We start from the raw sequence: 20,185 nt of genomic DNA on the forward strand, positions 1-20,185 counted from the left end.
AATCCGATCATTAAATCAAAAGCTATTCAAGTGGTCCGTTTTATTTTGCTCACTGAACTTTCTACTTCTTTAAATTTCTTAGTTCCTTAACATTCGATTTCTTTATAAATATTAGACCGATTTCGTTCCTAATTTTGTATTTTACCATATAAAATTATATTTTTTAAAATGATGTAAACATTTTTATACCTAACAATTCAAAAATTTTCTGACTTTTATTGAATACAAAAAATAAAAAAAAATTTTTTTTTTTGTATGGAATTATTTTTGGATAAACGAATTAAGATAAATATTTTTGTGAAAATATTTTTCAATTCACTTAAATCCTTTTCGAGGTATAATAAGAAATGTGCAAAAAGTAAAATTAACCTTAAGGGGTCCAAATTTTCGGCCGCCCCCCAGACCAAACTATTGAAACCATATTTATTAGATTGCAACTACTCCCTATATGTTGAAGGTCAGTAATCAGATTCCGTCAAGAAAAAGGTATGTTTGCTTAGAGATAGAACGTTTTAGTGCCTGATTTCATAATTTAAAAATATTGTTAGCTCTAAATAATTAGCGTATTTGAGTTCATCCTCTGTAACAAATTTAGCTATATTAAGGAAACAGTTTTTTTTACCATTTTTTTTAATTTTATAAAAACACATTTATTGGACACAACAACAACCACACATTAAAAAAGCAAAAATAAATTGAAATACTCGTAACGGGTTAGTATAAACCTTAAATACAAAAAAACTAATCTTAACAAAAAAACCAACTCACTCTTCAAAACTATAATCAACAAATTCCAAAAATAATTTCGTTCCTTTATTTTTTCCTTGATCTCGTTACGTAGTTTTTTTTAATTCATTCTTTTGTTAGCCAGATATTTTTAAGTCTTTATACCTCTCGAACCATTAAGATTGAATTCTAAAATGTAAAAATTCGATCATTGGATCAAAAGTTATTCAGGGTGATTCATTTTTTTCGCTCTGTACCACAGAGTATAAGTTTATATACTTTTCATTCGCTTACAAACTGATTTGTCGCTACACCAGTAACCTAATTCACTGGTAGCTGATTCAATAATATGTCGATTCATTGATTTACTTTCTTCATTGATTCATTGATTTGCTTCCTTCATTGATTCATTGATTTTTTTTCCCTTTAACTTCCTATTACACAGTTTTCCGTTGAGTCATTCCTTAATATTTAGTTTTAAGATTCTTATCAAAAATGAAATAAGAAAAGCATATACATTTGAAGCCGCAAATAAATACTTAATCGATGAAGAGAAAAAAAATCTAACAAACCACTACCAAGGAAGGTGGGTTGAAAACATCAAAACTGGTTTGATTGTTATGTAAAACAGTGAGAAGTTAAATGTGTTGATTAGAAACACTTTAAAGTTTCCTCAGATACAAAACTGCCTTTCACATTCTTAAATTTCGCATTCTTCATTGATATCGTGACAGATTCCGTTAGCATTTGCTTCATTCTTTGGTTTAATATGAAATCACAAGCTTTAAAGTGTATACTTTTTCATTTCGAAAACGAAATAAAAAAGTATTCTTTCTAAACTATTTTTTCTAAAAGATTATATTAAGGGGGTCAATTTTACGGAACAAGAATCATTGGCAACAACGATTAACATTGGAACGAGCTATTCATAAAAAATATTAAGCCGGCTAGGTGGTCGTCCGGTCGGTGGGCCTGACTGCGATTCCAATGGTTACGGGTTCGAATCCCGTAATATTTTTCTGTGTGTGTTGTCCTGCTATACGTGAATGTGGTCTACCCTATGAACGGGTATCTGTGGCTGTGTAGCTTGAATAATGTTGTATGACTTAGGTTTACTAGCGCCCACCGGGTCATGCTAAATGAGCAACGCTTCCGGCATCTTTTGAGGCGAATAACAAGAGTTCAGGGGCTTATGTTCTAAAAAATACACTGAAAAATTAAAATTAAAATATTAAATGAGGTTACATTTATCAAAAGTTTTAAATATCGTGACATTGAAATACATAATAAGCTTTTAACAGGGAAAATGTTGGACTGAGGTTGGTATTTCGAATGAACGTTTTTAAGTAAATAATATTATTTTAAAGCATATGCTCGTAAATATAAATCCTAATCGTAAATATAAACTCCTTGTTTATCGGCCCAAACATTTTTATTTAATATGAGCGATAAAACCCGTTATCGAGCAACGTTATTGTATCGACGTTCTGATTGGAGATATTTACTGAAACTTAAAATTTTAAAGTTATTAATTCGTGTCAAAGAAATGAAATATCGTTAATTTTTAGAAATTTGTGAACGAGCATTTGTCCCACAATCAGATAAATATTTAAGTTGAATCGAAAACTATTGCCACAAAAATAAATGAAGAAAAAAAAAGAAGTTTAAAAAATATTTACTCTGGATCAGAGATCAGACGCCCGATAACATTACCGAATCCGAGACTAGGAACTGCTAAAGCAGCAGCAGCCATTGTATTCGTGTTATTCGGTGCTAATGCACAAACATCTCGGACACAACCTGTAAGAAAAATCATATTACAGTCTTAGAGAAAGCTTAACAAAATGTGATTTTATAATATTTGTGTGACTTGTATAAGCTATATATAAATTTTCATAAGCAAATTATAGATGTTGTAAATAATATCTGCATGTAAAGGTGGGGTAATACCGGGTAGCTAAGATTCGAAGACTTAATGGAGTTAAACTGTTAGATTTAACCAAGATATTCAATATTTAGTTGTGCACAATATATAATTCGCGAAAAGTCATAGCTACTATCTTTTAATAAATGATTTTTTTTCTATGAAAAGTCAAATCTTCTGCTTTACAGAAGTCATATTCCTCAATCTTACCCCGCTAGAGGGGCAAAGCTGGGTACGCATGTTAACTCTATGCAAAGTTTAGAGATGCTAGAATTTATGCGAAAAAGTAGCAGACATTTTTATTAAAGACAATTTAAGAAAATTATGAATGTAATTTTCATGAGAAACTGCTGAGTGCCCGAATAAAATTCCTTACAAAAATATAATGTTTAAAAAAAAAAGGTAATTTTCCGAAAAAAAGAGAATTTTTTTTAATATCGATATAAAAATTACAATTTTGTAAGAAGGATCTTCAAAAATTCCACGAAATATGAAAATAAGGGTTTTTGTGCTGTGGAGAGTACCCCACAATAAATTTCGTCCTGAGGCCCGTAAAACCATTGTTCAGCCTAAAATTTAGTTATCTTCTTCTTCAACAACGCTGTAACTTTAGAAGACCCGTGAGAATAGAAGCATAAAATTACTTGGTCTTGATATGTTTTTTAACAAAAGTGTGTTGTAGTGTTGCAAAAATTAAAAAAAGATCACAGTTTGATCCAGAAAGTAAGTGACAATCCCTGTGGAAATTAATAGTAAAACAAAAGAAAAACGTGACGACTAATTATGAAAACAACACCTGAAGGCACCTATTTTAACACGTTGAGCCATCGGTGGCTGACACTGGACTTTCCATTTAGGCAGCGTCAGCCACCGGTGGCTGACACTGACCTTTCACATAGGCCGTGAAAAACAGCTGGCTGACAGCGTATAACATGATATAGAACTATAAAATTTACACTCTTTTATGGAATTGCAGAAAATTTATTCAAAATTTACTTAATTATTGTGATTCTTTGTTTAATAAATTCAATTTACTGGGTTTCTATTCACCACTATTTCTAAACAATTCGTAGGCATATATAATTCACCACTTCATATATGTCAAGCTAAACCTTTTAAAAACTAGCAAAATCTGTCTAATATTTGCAAATTTAGTTTGTAGTTATTTACCGTTGTGGCCTGACGGGTAAGACATGCAAAATTAGCGTGGCTCTCAACGTGTTAATTTTCAACATTAATGTGAACAAAGTGCCTCTTCGAAAACTTTATAATCTTTAACTTTAGACAACTAACCTTCTTGTGCAGAGAGATATACTAACTCTCAATTTGGCCATCACTAGGTGCCAGGTGTTACCGAAAGTGATTTCATCAAATCCCGCAAATTACTTTACTATGCATATACACTTTTTTGTAATTAAAATTCTCGTCAGTCCAAAGTTAAGTGTGTTCGTATTTGTGAAAAATTCAAAAACCATTTTAATAAGCAAACAAAGTATCAAAGAAAAATAATTAACTTCAAATTAGACACTCTTCTATGCTCAAAAAAGAGTCTGGGGGGGGGGATGAAGTAAAATATTGCGACATTAAAAAACAAAAATTTCGAATTTGAAATTAGAAAACTCTACCGTATATCTGCCACTCAATAAATCCATTGCTCTAAAAGGTGTATTTTAAATCTTTTTAAAGTTATTTATTTTGCATAAAATAAGACATATCGAGATAACTTTTGGATGAAAAAATATCAGCAATATATGTACATTTTTTGCTGAATTCAAATTCTAGTTTTACCTATTTCTTTTGAGAGCGAAGTTATTTTTTCCCTAAACTTTAACATTAGGACAAGGGTGGGCAAATGTTTTGCTTGGAGGCTGTATTGTAAAAACTGTGGTTTACTGAGGTTCGCACCATTAAGAAATGCCCGAATTCCTTACCATAAAAATCAATAGTTATAAATAAAATATAGTATTATTTACATAAAAAATAACAATGTAAAATATAATAATAAAAATATAATGATATAAAATATAATGATATAAAATTATAAATTAATTTGCAGATGAAATACAGAGAAAAATTTCATAGAAAGAATGGTTAAATAACAATTTATTTAAATATTATTTTACCATATTCGTTCAGAACAGTCAAATAGCCATAAAAATACTAATTAAACTGTTTAGTGTGAGAAAAATCTTTTATTGACTGTTCTCACCTAATAAAGATAAACAACCAGAATTTTATCCGTGTAAACTTATGAAGCCACTTACTTTCTTGCAGCTGGGAACATACTATAGCTGAAAAGGCTAGTTTGGTAAGTGGCTGGCTGAACGAGACATGAGATGGCTGAACGAGGGTTCGAATTCCCGCGTTGTCATGACAATATTTCTTACATTCCTTTAACACACGAAGATTTTCTAGTTTTCTGCACTTTTCAATTGGTGATCTTGGAATATTGGAACACAAAACTATCATTCACACGGAGATGGCAGCACCACAGAGCTGCTAAATTACCATCTTTCACGATAGATAGCGCCACCACATAAACCAACTAAACCGCATTCCGGGGTTCATTCCTGGATTGTTTCCGCGTGGGCTCGATCCCCGGCGGCCAGAGATTCTCCGTGTAGTAAATGGTGACTGATGCAAGTTGAATCTGTCTAGTCGCAAAGTCCTCCATGTTCCCATAACAAATCAATACCTCTGAGGGTACTGAATTCCGCATCCTGCGTGCACCGACCAAAGTGCTGACGTGAAATATCCTCAGTGGTAGACGGATCATAGGTTAGAATCCCCTTGCCGTTAGGCTATCCGTGGAAGGTCCTCGTGGTCTTCCTCTCCATGTAACGCAAATGCGGGTTAGTTCCACCAACAAGTCCTCCACGAAGGCAAATTTCTCCCAATACTTGATCCAGGAGTTTCCTTGTCTTCTGGATTGGTTCAAAATTTCAGGGCTACGGAGTTGAACATTAGTAGTCGTAAACCCAAACTTGGGTCAGCTGTTCAACGACGGTTATAAAATAAAATAAAATATGGTGTTTTAGATGTTTAATACGTTGCAGTTGTAGCTACTAAACAACATTTTGAAAATGTTGCTTAGTAGCTGCAACTCTAACAAAAAGCATTTCTTTTAAAATGTTTGTTTCTTTCAGTACTATTGTAAAAAAACACAAAAAGGACTTACCTTCATACAATAGGGTGGGCCCTGACGTCACCATAGCATTTTTTTCTTTTAAGTGTCCTTCTAATTTCAAACTTTTGGGATGTTTCTTCATAGTTACAATAAGACTCTGTGATTGTCACAAAAATAATAACATGATAAATAAATATTTTTCTATATGTAACCATGAAAACAAGATTAAAAATCTTTAGATTTTATGCAACATCAAGCTATAATTAATTTAAAATTTGTTTTTGCCACCGGATAGCAGTTTTTTTTAACATTTTGCAGTAAATGAAAATTTTTAAATTATTTAAAATACGTATCTAAGGCAATGACTTAAACGTAAATACACGGAATTTTTTAATTAAAAATTTTGTTTCTACAAAAGAAACAATTTAAACCAGTGCAAAATATCATAAAAGTGAATATTCACAGGATTTCGGTATTAAATTTTTAAAAGAGGAAAAATGGTGTAAAAATTCACGGTATTTAGGCATAAATGAAATTTCTTTTTTAACGATTTTTTTTTCTCAAGAAATTAAAATACACTCATAATGCATAAAGGTGATTTAGGCAAGTTATGACAAATCTATAATATTAAGCATTGTTTTGTGTTTTAATGCCTCTAAAAACTCATTATTATTCTAATTTTTGAGTACATGATGGTTTCTTGTAAATTAAATTATCATTAACCTAACTGAGCTTTTTTTTTTTAAATACAACAAGTAGTTAATAAGAAACAAAAAAGTTTCAAAAATCTTAAAGTACCTTTACATATGTTTGAAACTGGGTCTCCATCGGTACAAAATAAGTTTCAATTGGTTTAAAATTTTAACTGGATTATTTTCGGAAATCAGCTGTAGAAGTGGAGGTTGCGCTATTAACAGAGCTTCCTCTAATGTATGACATTTCCAGCCTTTTGTTCGTTTTGGAAATTGCAAAGTAAAAATCTTTGTAATATTTAGACTCATCTATTGCTGTTTAGTAAATTAGTAAAAGTAAGCACTAGTAAATTGCTTGCTTGTTATATTAAACAGTAACCAAACACTCTCAATTTCTCTAGGAATCGAAATTTTCAATCTTTTAATTACTTTAATAAATGACTTTAAATGTTAAATCTGTCGAATTAAGCATATAAAACTTCAAATCTGTTTTTGTCTTTATTTTGACTGTCGACACGCAGTCTAATGAAATGTTTAATACTATACTGGTAAAATGGAAATAATAATTTAAGAATGATTAACTGAAACATGCTTGGGCATTAAATTTGATCATCTAGCTTGAATAAAAAAAATGTTCCAAGCGTTTGATAACGACACAAGTCCTTTAATTTGCCACGACCTATGCTTTTGGAACCTTAGAGACTCTTTGTAAAGAAAAAACTTGTCTTTCGATGCCGGGTGGTAAAATTGCCGCTTTGAGGAGAACTCCTCCAGACTAAAAGTTTGGGACTGTCTGCAGCTATGGTAACAAGCGATAGCATTGTTTCTAATTGGGATGAAATGGAGATATGAAGGTGTCGATTGGTTTACTTAAGCTGACCTATGTTTGTACTAAGACAAAACTATTCACCCCACACCCTTAATCCAAGTGACTTTACTTCGTAATCATGGTAACCGCCACGAAGCGAAACTGATGTCTGGAGGAGTTCTCCTGAAAGCCGCACAATACTTTTAGCTGAGAAACATAATGCACTGCTGTGTGGACTAGCAGCTGTCTGCTCCTTTGTTACATAACTGCCGTATAAGAAAATCCGCAGCTGCGTGGAGCCTGGGAAACATACATACAAATTTGAAACGCTTTCGTTTAGATATGTTTTAACCTTAATGGGGCTCACAAAATTGTTTTAACTGAGTTTCATCTCTCAGAAAATAGTTCTTAAGTTCAACGCCTAACTGAGATTAATGTTGACTTCAAGCTATAGACAGTTATTAGCTTAACAAATGGGTGATTTAAGTTTTACCCTTTTTAAAATGGTGAGAACTGTACTCACAAAGTTGATTAATTTTTAAGTGTCAATGGGAAGCTATTTTCCCTTCTATAATTTACACCCAAGTCAAAATTTTTGATGGTTTTCCATTGATGAACCAACATAATCTTGAGGGTAACCATCAATAATTCTATCATGAACCATTATATTTTTTGATAGTAAACATTATAAGTAACCATCACCCCAATGTAGGAATTCGGACTGATTTATGATGGTTCAACATAAGAATAGCAACATGTTTTGATGATTTTTTAATGTTAAACCATCAGAAATTTCCATCATAGTTTTTTAGAAATCAAATGTTGGAACGATCATGAACAACCATCATCTCAATGTAGGATTTCGGATTGATTTATGATGGGCCAACATTAAAAAAAAATGTTTTGATGGTATATTCCTAAGAACCAACAAGAATTCCCCTTAAACCATCATAGAAATGTATAGTTGGAACCATCATGGACTATCGATAGTCATCATAGATTGTGGGTCCATGAGAAACAAACTTCTTTTGATGGTTAACCATCATAGTATTAAAGTAGCTTTTTCCATCATGAAATGATGGAAGTTTGCCAGCATATCAAAAACCATGAAGGCATAATGGAAAATGCTGGATGATGGTGACCATCAAATGATATCGGACCATCATAAATCACACTGAAACCCAACATAAACCATCAAAATTATTTGATGGGAATATCAAGAATTTTGACTTGGGTAACTTTAGAAAATAAACAAAAAAAATTTAAGCAAAAATAAGTAAATAAATAAAATAAAACTTATGAAGGGCTTTGTTTACATGAATATAGGTAACATTATGGTGACAAGAAGAGAGATTAACATTACGGAGCTATTTCCTCTCTTTATATAAATTTTGTTATTTATAAACACAGAAGTTTAAGTTTACATACCTTTACAGTGGGTAAAAATATTAAAATTTCATCTACCTTCCCACAAAAAAATAGGTCTTAAAAATCAAATTAGTTTTTGACGTAATATGCTAAATGAATTTCATTTTATAAATCATTCTCAACCGCAAAAATATTTTAACACAAAATTGTTAGAACAAAAGACCATATAAAGGGTTAAATAAATAAGGTATTAAATATTTTTAACATTTCATCTAGATTCGTTAAAAGATAATACTTGAATCAAAATTAAAGAAAATACTAAAAATAATACGCAAAAAACATTGAAAAATACATATTTAAAGATGCGTTATACATAGTACATACATGTTTAAAATACGTAAGAAAACTTAAAACTTAAAAACTTAAAAGGCAGTTGCCGACATCCTCTGTTTAATCAATGAAAAGAAAAAAAAATTTAACATTTAATTATTAAATAAAATAAATCCTGAATAAGGCCATGCCAAAATTCATAAGAGTTTTACAAAAAGGTAAGGTCAGCTTTACCGAAAATCTAGCTCTGACTCCTAGTTTGAAAAATAACGTTTTAAAAAAGTATTGAAATTGTTTACTACATACTCGTATCAAGCCTGCCTCTGACATTTTTTTGAGATCTTCTCCACCCCAAAAAGCTCCACTGGGAACATAAAGTCCATTTTTTGTTGCAGCGCTTTTTAAATCTTGCAGTAAATTTTCATCACACAAGGCTGTTGGAGAACCTATCTAATGTGAAAAAAAAGAAAAAAAAAACGAAATTGGTCGACATAAGAAAACATATTTAAGTGGTAGGATTGTTATTGCATGTGTATAAATAACAGGTCATAATCTCATGTCAGTATTTAATAATTTTTTTCAGAGATGAACATTTAAGGTATAATCTTGTTATATGTGACACAGGGTGATATTTAATTTTTATTTATGGATTCTTTGTAAAACCTAAGGAAAACATTATGTACATTAGTTGTTGCAAATAAATGGTCAATTACGAGAAAAAAAGTTAAGAGTTTGTCAAATTTTGACTAGTTATAATCGAGTTCGGTCAAAGGGGAACCAATTTTTGGAAAACCAGTTTCAGAATAAAGCTGAAAGTGGTGCCTAACGAAAGTTAAACGATATGTACTCCAATTTTGACATATAAATTCATTTTTCGTTAATCTATTGCCTCTATTCCTTTGATCAATCTCAATAAAGCTTATTCAGAGTTCAATGACAGTTTTTTTACTTGAATCCCCTAATGTGCATAATATTTCGTTTCTTGCAGGAAATTTAAAAATATACATGTTTGGGCCTTTACATATTAACCCTTTGACGCAGAATTCTATGTGAAAATACAATTATCTTGTTTAAGGTATTCAAGTGTTCCATTTTTTTCAGCCCACAACGTGGATTGTATAGAAATATAATTTTTATTTTTGACGCATTTTTCATATTTTTTCCATACTTATCATTAATTTAGGTCAAAATAAGGTTAAATGCTTAAAATATTATATTTAGGAGTTATGAAATAATTTATAGTTATGAAATACAGCACAAAACACCAATGTCTTTTTCGCGTTAATGGTAAAATCTTTCGAATACGGCTCCCTTCTAAACAAATAATTATATTTTTTAATTTCAATTTTTAAAATTTGTACTCATTTGCAGTCAGTTAGATTTAAAAGAAACAATTATTTATCACTGAAATTTCTTTAATTTACAAAATCAATTATTGGTAAATTTATATATATATATATAAAGAGTAAATAGTTATTAAAAATACTATGATTTAAATTCTTATATTCAAATTTCTGAAACGTTTAGAGGTACCCTAACTAATTATTTCACAAAAATCATAATATAGTCTCTATGCCGATGTCAGCTAACACTGTAAAAAGTTTATTAGGTTGTTCAAAAAATAATTGCATTTTTTTTAAATAAAATGAAAGTCAATTTTCTTACAGTGAATAAACATTTTATTGAATCGTAATTTCCATTCTGGTCCAATACCTTTTGCCCTTCTTTTGGCAGCAGCATGATTTCAGGAGGCAAGATTTTGTTTTTGTTTATATCTGTCAAAAAAAAAAAAAAAAAAAAAAAAAAAAAAAAAAAAAAAAAAAAAAAAAAAAATNAAAAAAAAAAAAAAAAAAAACTAAACCTGGCGACTTTCGTCCTTTTTATTTTAAACAAAGGTTTTATCGCCGAAACAAATTTGATAGGGTTCAAGATTTTGTACAAATTTTATAGAGTCAATTTAATTTTAAATGCAAAAAATCGTATGTTTCTGAAAAATAAAAATAAGTGAAATTTATTCTCAGTTAGTACTAATATAGTGAACTAACCAGATAACATATTTAATTTCAGATAGTAAGTAACGTATTTAATGCCTTTGCAAGGAACTGAGACTTGAAAGCTTTTACCTCTATTTGAGATAAGTTTTGCGGTTATAAGTAATATTTTCAACTAGTGGGCTGCGTCCCCTGCTCGCAAACGCCAACCCCCAAAAATTGCTACGCAATCTTATGTGGCTTGCTTCGCTCGCTACTAATTTAGGTACATTGCAAATGCACAAAATTCTAAGAATTCAAAACAATCATTCAAATCCATATAACAACTTTTTTTAAAAGAAAAATTACATCTTTTTAGTAAATACTAAGTCTTTAAAATAAATTTGAACTCAAATAAATGACATGTAATTCGTTAAACCTATTAGAAATGTGCTATAGTATAAAATCTTAAGAAAAAATTTCTAAAACTGATATCTCTTTAAAAAGGTTAAAATTTGGCTATAATTAAGTCTATTAAAATGACAGCACGTCGTCTACGCATTCTTTCACCACTACGTCTTTCATAGCTGTCATCAATGCTCTCTTCCAATCTTCGAGCTTCCAATCTTACTTCAAAAGCACGACTGAGACTCATTTTTCAAGGAATAACTATTAACAATAATAAGACAAATAAATTCGTGATGTAAATCAAAAATCGTCAAATAAATTCGTAATATATTATTAATTCGTGAAAAAAAGCGCTTTCGACAAAATACTAAAATAGAGATCTATCGACAAAGACTACTCACTCCTGCCTAGCTTAATAGTATTTGGTGAGAATGCTCTCTCTGGTTATTTCAGTTTCCGTTTTTAAAAGCGCTATATTTTGAGCCACCTCAGCTAGATTTGGCATGTGACATTTTTAACTGCAATCATTGGTCGATTTTCTAGCGTTGTCATTCGGGGAGTTGTAATGAGGCTTTTTTTTGTCGCCGTGTATGAGAAATATATATACAGATCTTTCCCATTTTTTCCTTAAAAGTTCAAAGGAACTTCATATAGTGTAAATCGAATATTTGTTTAAAATTAATCAACAAAATTCAGTTGATTTTATTTATCCAAATCACTTATAAAATACACTTAAAAAACCATTTTCTTATGTTATTACTCATTTTTATAACTTTCTAACTCATTTCAATTATGTTTATCGTAAAAGGATTTTGTATTTTCAGTAGATCTATGGAGACTGAAAATGTATGCAAATGCAAATTGCATACATTTTAATTTCGTTTTTCAATAAAATTTCTTAATAATTTCCATGTTTTAGAATTTGATTATTAATATTATTACTCATTTTAAAAGTGGTTTATATTATTGCAACCATATTCATAATAAAAGAATTTAATACTTTCAGTAGACATAGGGCAATTCCATATGTGACGGAATGACATTTTGACTTGCATGATGACAATTAATTGAAGTTTCTATGCATCTAATTTCAAATAAACATGATTTTTTCTCATGCATATCATTATTATTGGTATAATGTGATTCATAAACTAAAAAAAAAGAATTTTGTATTTTTTTTATTTTTAATTTTATGAACTTTTTACTTGTGTGACGGAATGACATTTTGGCAACCAAGCTTTCGGCATGCCGCTTAGAACTGGTAGTTTCTGTGAATTTTGCAACTATTATTTTCCTGAACTATTTTTTACTTTTAGTATAATGTGTAAGCAATGTAAATTGTGAATTTGGAAAATTAACCTCAGGTTGGCTAGCAGTTATTAACATCTATTTGCTGTGACGGAATGACCGTGACGGAATGACAAAAAGTTTAGTGGAAGAAAGTCTTCATTTAAAAAATGTTTTATTAATATGTAAATGATAAACAGAATGTAACAGATAAACAGAATTAATATTTACGTAAGAATCAGTTAAAATTTCAACAATTTGAAAATTAGGTTGTCTCAGAAGAGGTTTTATATCTAACTTGCCAATGTCACATCTTATCTTCGTTCTCAGGAAATTTATGCATTATTAAGACATGTGACGGAATGACGTAAAAGAAGTTACTTTTATTTTATATATTAAACTTAAAATGTTTACATTTTGTTCTATATGCATATTTTTATCAAAATATTGCAAAAGAAAGATACATTTATTTTATTTTATAAGTATTTTTCAAGAAAACAATTTGAGCTCAAATGTGAAGAATTCACTTGTCAGCCATGTGATTACTTTAGAATGCTGCCAGATTCAAAAAACTTAAAATTATCAAAAATTAAACAGTAATATGTAGACTTTGGCTATTTTTGAACATATTTTTCAAATTAAAATATGCAATTCATAAAAAAAAAATTTCACTTAAAAGTTGACACTTTCGTGGAATTGCCCCATGTACAGATATTGCTTCAAATAGAAAACGTAAGCGCAAATCGCAAATGCATCAATTGTTTTTTGTTTTGCAATAAACAGTGTTAATAGTCTCCATGTTCTAGAAATTGTCTATGAATGTTATTAATCATTTTTTATGACTTTGTACCTTATTTCAACCGTGTTAATTAGAAAAGAATTTGATACTTTTTGTAAACGCATTGATATTGCCTTAGATATTAAGTGCAGATGAAATAAAATCTAAATGCACTTAGCACACGTATCTATTATTTTCTTCTGCAGTAAAACTTGATAAAAATAGTAACCACACTCTGGAAATATACTATTAATGTTATTACTCGTTTTATCACTTTGTACCTTATTGAACCATGTTCATTATAAAATAATTTAATGCATTTAGTAGACATATAGATATTGCTTTTAAATAGACATTAAATTAAGTGGAGACGAAAAGAAATGAAAATGCAAGTTGCATGCGTATCAATTGTTTTTTGTTTTGCAATAAACAATGATAACAGTTTTCTTATTTTAGAAATTAACTATGAATGTTGTTAATTATTTTATAACTTTGTACTTTATTTCAACTATGTTAATTAGAAAAGAATTTAGCACTTTTAGTATACAAGTAGATATTGCTTTTAATAGATATTAAGTGGAGATTAAACGAAATGTAAATTCACATTACATACGTATAAATTTATTTTTTCAATAAAACTTGATAATAGTTACCATACTCCAGAAATTAACTATTAATGCTATTACTTATTTCATAACTTTGTACCTTATTTCAACCATGTTTATTCTAAAAGAATTTAGTGGTTTTAATAGACATTCAGATATTACTTTAAATAGATATTAAATAAAGTGAAGGCAATAAGAATGCAAATTGCATACATATAACTTTTTTGCTTTGGAATAAAATTAATTGTTTGCTTATAGCTTTGCATGATAATAGTTTCACTTTCTTGAAATTGACTGTTATATGCTATTACACATTTTATTACATTGATAGTAGTTTCAATGATTCAGAAATTGACTATGAATATTATTACTAATTTTATAAATTTGTACATTATTTTACAATGATTATCATAAAAGAATTTAGTACTTTTAGTAGATTCATAAATATTACCTAAAATGGATTCTAAGTAAAAATGGAGATTATAAGAAATGCAAATAGCATATATTTTTCTTTATTGTTTTGTAGTAAAATTTAATAACAGACTTCCTATACCAGAAATTGGCCAAAACAAATATTTATACCATGTAGTTGCAGTGCTTTAAAATGACTTTTCCATGAGATCTAGTAATAGAGGGGTGAGCGACTTCCACAATAAGATCCACATTCTTTAGAACAAAATCATCCAGATTATTCAAGATGAGAGATTCATCAATTTTTCCTCTAAGAGTTGATATTGTGCGGTTCCAAACGAATATCAACTCAAAATTTTCATCTTGTATAATTTTTGAAGCTAAATATTGACCTAAAGTGAAAGAAAGAATGAACATATAAGGACTTGCCTAGTTTTTATAATGAACACAAAAATGCGTCAATCATATGTATGGGTAGATCTTTAAAACCTTTAACTTTTGATAATAAAAAAATAATAAAAAATAATAGACACATTATTTTTACACCTCCAGAATTGTTTGAAAATGCGTAAAATATCAGAAAATAATCATGAACATCGAAAATTTTGATGCCCTTATAAGTATAAACAAAAAATTTAAATATTTGAACTAATTTTTCTAGGTTTATATATATTTCATTAAAAATCATAAAAACGACAAAAGTATCATTTATTTAATAAGCATTTAATATCATTATCATTTATTTAATATCATTTATTTATAAGTTTAGAAACTTATTGAACCTATTTTTCTTTTATTGAGCAATTTTTTCTTTTTAACAATTTCATCCATATTTACCTTTTATTTTTCATCAAAAATTATTAGTATCATAAATGAATTGAAAAATTTTAATCTTAAGTTAAATTGTTATAAAATGTATAAAAAGGCTTACTTTAATTATTTTCAGTCAAAAAATGTCTTCAATTAGTTAAACATAGGGAAAAAACTAATATCTGATAGGTTAAATTCAATTAATTAATCCTGAGGTTACGGTTTGACAGGGTTACGGTCTGGACAACATGGAGAATAGTTTGAAAACTTTACTCAGATGCAACGCAATGCGATGCACACGACACAGAAAATAAATTAGGCAATGACAAACGTGTGATCAAAATTTTGATTGATTTTAACATTTACTTTTTAGATCTGCGTCTGGTTACGGTCTTGACATCGTAACTGTTACCTCACCGAATGACAGTTTGTGATAAATTCTATTAATTTATAATTACTGCAAATAAAAATATTTATCTATAATAAGGATACAAGTTTGTTCTACTTTAAATGAGCTTTTGGAATATCACTAACATAAAACTCACAGAATTGGATTGTATACCTTTTTTTTCAATTTTCGATGGTTACGGTTTGACGTGCCAAAATTTGGCGACAAACATTAAGTGCTTGCAAACGTCAATATTCACGAAAAATATCATTCAAGAAAATATGATAGTACAGCTGAGCTACTAAATTATGATTTTGTGATTTTCAGTTTTTTTTAAACAGAACACATATTGAAAAAAAAATAAAAAGTATGTTAAACACTCTAAGCGACACTCATGAAAAGTTGTCAAACGTGGGATTGAAGTAAGAAATGAAAGCCAAAAGCAAGTTACTCGAGATCAAAACTGTACGTATCTTAAAGTTAGTAATGCATAGTTATTCCTGTAATTTTATTAGAAATAATTTTCGCTTATTATGCTATATATTTATAAGAAAAGTTTGAAGAGATATAGGTTAATGATTCCTGAGATTCGCCCATATATAGATTATATAAGTTCAAAATGACGATAAAACAACGGAAAATTACAGACATATGAAAAAAGGGGAAAGAAAAATAATAATAAAAAAATAACAAACAACTGGGAAAAAAAAGGATAAATTTTTTTTAAAAAAAATCCGGAAAATAAAAGATATAATCTCTTCATCAGCCCACACGATTATATCCGCAAAAAAGAGTGCTTTCTGATATTTTATCAACATAGCCAAAGCAAAATATATTAATACAATAGTGTGAGGAGCACTCAAAAAAAATTTTTACAAAAATTACAGTTTGATATTTAGAATCTCTGACTAGGAGTTTGTATAATTTTTCTTTTTTAAATATTATTGTGTAGGTTTCCAATCAAATTTTAAAAGAAGCTTAAACTTTAGTGTAGATTCTTTATCTATCCTAAGTTTGCGTGTACAAGTTTCACTATATGTATGTTTTAAGTAAATTTTTCCGATAATATTCTAAAAAATATTCTTTCTGCTTTGTCTGGACTGATATATCTTAGAGACATTTATTGTATATGTTACTGGCAAAGTTTGAAATCCGATATTTTATAAAATGCCTAGTCATTGTATATAATGACTAAAACTAGCCGGCAAAGTATGAAACGATTCATATTTCACATTCTATAGAATGCTCAATGAGTAACCGGTGAACTATAAAATACAACTCCAAGTCGTTTCGAATGGAATGAAATTTAAACTGACTATAAATATTAGTTTGAGATGAATTCAACTTGTAGTGCGCAAGCGATTATTGAAACTTGTATTTTTACCAGGCTTAGAAATACAATCGAGATTTGAGCACTTTGGCTAGTTGGGATGTGGTCGCAACTTCGATTGAGGATAAATTTCATTATGATACAAATGAGAAATCTAGCTGAGATTTGAGTCCTCTTACTAAAGGAAAAAGTAGTCGGAATTTGGACTTACGATCGACTTTTTTTGACGACAATTTTTGATTGTAACCTTCTGGAAACGATTAAAACTTGTGATGTCAGATAGAACAAAGTTAGTGTTAAAATTTGATCAACTTGTTAATCTCAATTAAATAAAAAAGAATTATTCAATTAATCTAAAATTGTTGAAGAGNTTAATAAAGAAATTTTTAATAAATAATTTTAGCCACGAATTTACCCGAAATGGATTTGCACATGGGAAAATTATATAAATTAGCAAAGAAAATTTTTTGTAAATATATCCACAAAAATATACGATTAATTCAATGATTTTATATAGAATTTTATTACTTTAGTTGGGTATCCATTGTTTTTTATCAAATTTTGAAAGAGTTTATGCATTTGTTTTTTGGATAAATAAATATTACTACATATTCTTTCAGTTCTATTCATTTCATTAAAAGTGGTATTTAAATAGATGCTTCTAGAAACATTAGAATTCCAAGTAATTAGTTTACTTATATTAAATTAAAATCATTTCTTTTATCGTATAAATCAACAAAGCAGATATTTTCATCTTTTATAATACCCAAATCCAAAAAATTAAAATTAATATTACATCATGATTGCGAAGCAAGATTAATTCCTCGGGGTAAATATCATTTAATAGAATAGTATAATCTTGAAAATTAAAGATAATTAAGTCACCAATATATCTAAAAAAAATTTAATACTAAGAGTAAATTTTTTTTCATAATTATGCAAAAATAAGTTAGCTAAGACAGATGAATAATTAGATCCTTATGGTATTCCATCAATTTGAAGAAAAATATCCCTTCCATTGTGAAGATAATTATTAAAAAGACAAAAATTAATCAGAATTTCTCAATAATCGAAATCGCAACGAAGGATATTTTTAAAATCATAGTAATAATTCAAAAGGACATCCTTTAGTTTAGAAAGGGAAATGCTACTGAAAAGATCCTGGAAATCAAAAGTCGCAATAGAATTAATTTTATTATGTTTAATGAATTCTAATATCGGTTGATTATTAGTGATAATCCAAGAGAAACCTTCGTTAGAAATATTGCTAATAATTTTATTTAAGTAGTTAGAGAAAATGGTGCCAGGTTTAGTTAGATAAGTATTAGATCCACATGTGATAGTTCTAAATTTTACAGGAATTTTATGAAATTTAGGACTGATAATTAAGTAAAGAAATTGTATATTGCTAATTTTAATTTTTAATCTCTTATATAAAACAAAATTTTTTTTAATGACAGTATTATTATCGAAATTACTAAGTTTAAAATTTTTACTATTTTTCAATTCCGTATTCAAAAGTTCAGCATAGAATTTTTTACAGAAGATTGCATAATTATTGTTAGCTTTGTCTATGGGATTAATTACAAAATTTTTTTGAAGTTGCTTAATTGATTGAATAATATTAGAAAATTTTGTTGGATTGTCACTCTTATTTAAATTATCCTTATTATTGAAAACGAAGTTTTTAAAGTAATAATAAACACCCCATTTCCATTCTGTTAGCATACCTGAAGGTAAAGAGAATCTATTTGATATCTTTAAACAAAAACTATTGAGATCATTAAGAAAGTATTTTAGAATTTTATTGATTAATATATGGTAAATGGGTCTAAATTTTGTGCCTTTTATCATTAAATTCCTAAGTTCTAAGTTTTCTATAATATTTAAATTACCAGTAATAATATGTTTATGACGTTTATCAACAAAATCAAAATATTTCTCTTCCTTACAGTGACATTCATAATTGGATATACTATTAATACTCCCTAAATTTTTGCTTATATCATTATAATTAAATATGGTTCTACCAAGAGATTTATTATATTTAAAACTTTTAATTATGTTAAAATCTTTTTATGGAAATGAAACTTTAAAATTTTCAAAAATATTGTGAAATTTGATCTTATCGAAAATTGGATTTTGAAAGTTAATAACGAAATATAAATTATCTAAATTTTTCTTCTTATTTGGCGAAATTTTACTTATTTTGGCTTTTATAAGATCGAAACAAAGAATTTTACAATGTAAATTAATAAAAGAAAAGTTAATAATAAGATCGTAGAACTTATATACATCATAATTCTTAAGGGAGAAGACAAAATCTTTAATTGGCTTAATGTTATAATGTTTATTAAAATCTTTTTCCATATTAGAAAGAAAATTTATATTTAATTAGTCACTATTAAGAGAGTTTCGATTATTTCTTGAGCCCCGTTTACCTAGATTTGCACGCTTATTTTTAACATGAAAAAAGTGAATAAGTTGAGGAGTTATTAAAGTTAATCTGTGTATGTTGGAAGGTATCGTTTAGCATATACGGCAAAATTGTTTTGTGTAAAAGCATATAGTAATTTTCTTTTTGTAGTCTTAAATCTAAATCTTCTACAATATCTAAAATATTAATTTTGACACTGTTAAATTTATGTACTCTAAAATGATTCAATTCCAGATTATTGATAGTCTTATTACTGTTTATATCAGAACGGTGTTGATTAATTCGAATGTTAAGTGAGTTACTGGTTTGTCCAACATATTTTATATTTCAGAAACCACAGGTTAACACATAAATAAAATTTTTAATTTTACAAAAAGATTTGGAGCTAACGTTATAAAGAAATGTATGTCAATATTAGGGCATGTATGTCAATATTATGGCAAATTTTGCATCTTTTATCACCACACGCTTTATGGGACGGTAAAATGTAGGGAATAGAAAGCAATTAATATCGGGAATAGAATGTTTTTTTGCGGATATAATCGTGTGGGCTGATAGAAGATTATATCCGGATTTTTTAAAAAAAAAAATTATCTTTTTTTTTTCTTCCCCAGTTGTTTGTTATTTTTTTATTATTATTTTTCTCTCCCCCCCCCTTTTTTTTCTTCATATGTCTGTAATTTTCCTTTGTTTTATCTTCATTTTGAACTCATCTAATGAGTTCTGTTTACTTGCAGCTTATGCGCAATAAATGAAACTTATTGTTTTTCTTAACTTTCTTCGTGT

The 20,185-nt window shown here is 28.5% G+C and overlaps 1 protein-coding gene across 1 annotated transcript in view; it reads right to left on the reverse strand.

Annotated features, from left to right (window-relative positions):
• Positions 1-20,185, reverse strand: part of LOC107452582 (aspartate dehydrogenase domain-containing protein-like) — a 54,970-nt gene that overhangs the window by 27,185 nt on the left and 7,600 nt on the right. Inside the window, exons 2-5 of the mRNA XM_071186017.1 lie at positions 14,606-14,826; positions 9,282-9,425; positions 5,829-5,934; positions 2,406-2,526 (exon numbers count right to left, since the gene is read on the reverse strand). Coding sequence (XP_071042118.1) covers positions 2,406-2,526; positions 5,829-5,934; positions 9,282-9,425; positions 14,606-14,826 — 592 coding nt within the window. The remainder of the gene's footprint in view (positions 1-2,405; positions 2,527-5,828; positions 5,935-9,281; positions 9,426-14,605; positions 14,827-20,185) is intronic.

This window comes from Parasteatoda tepidariorum, chromosome 9 (assembly GCF_043381705.1).
Source record: "Parasteatoda tepidariorum isolate YZ-2023 chromosome 9, CAS_Ptep_4.0, whole genome shotgun sequence".
Classification (NCBI taxonomy): domain Eukaryota; kingdom Metazoa; phylum Arthropoda; class Arachnida; order Araneae; family Theridiidae; genus Parasteatoda; species Parasteatoda tepidariorum.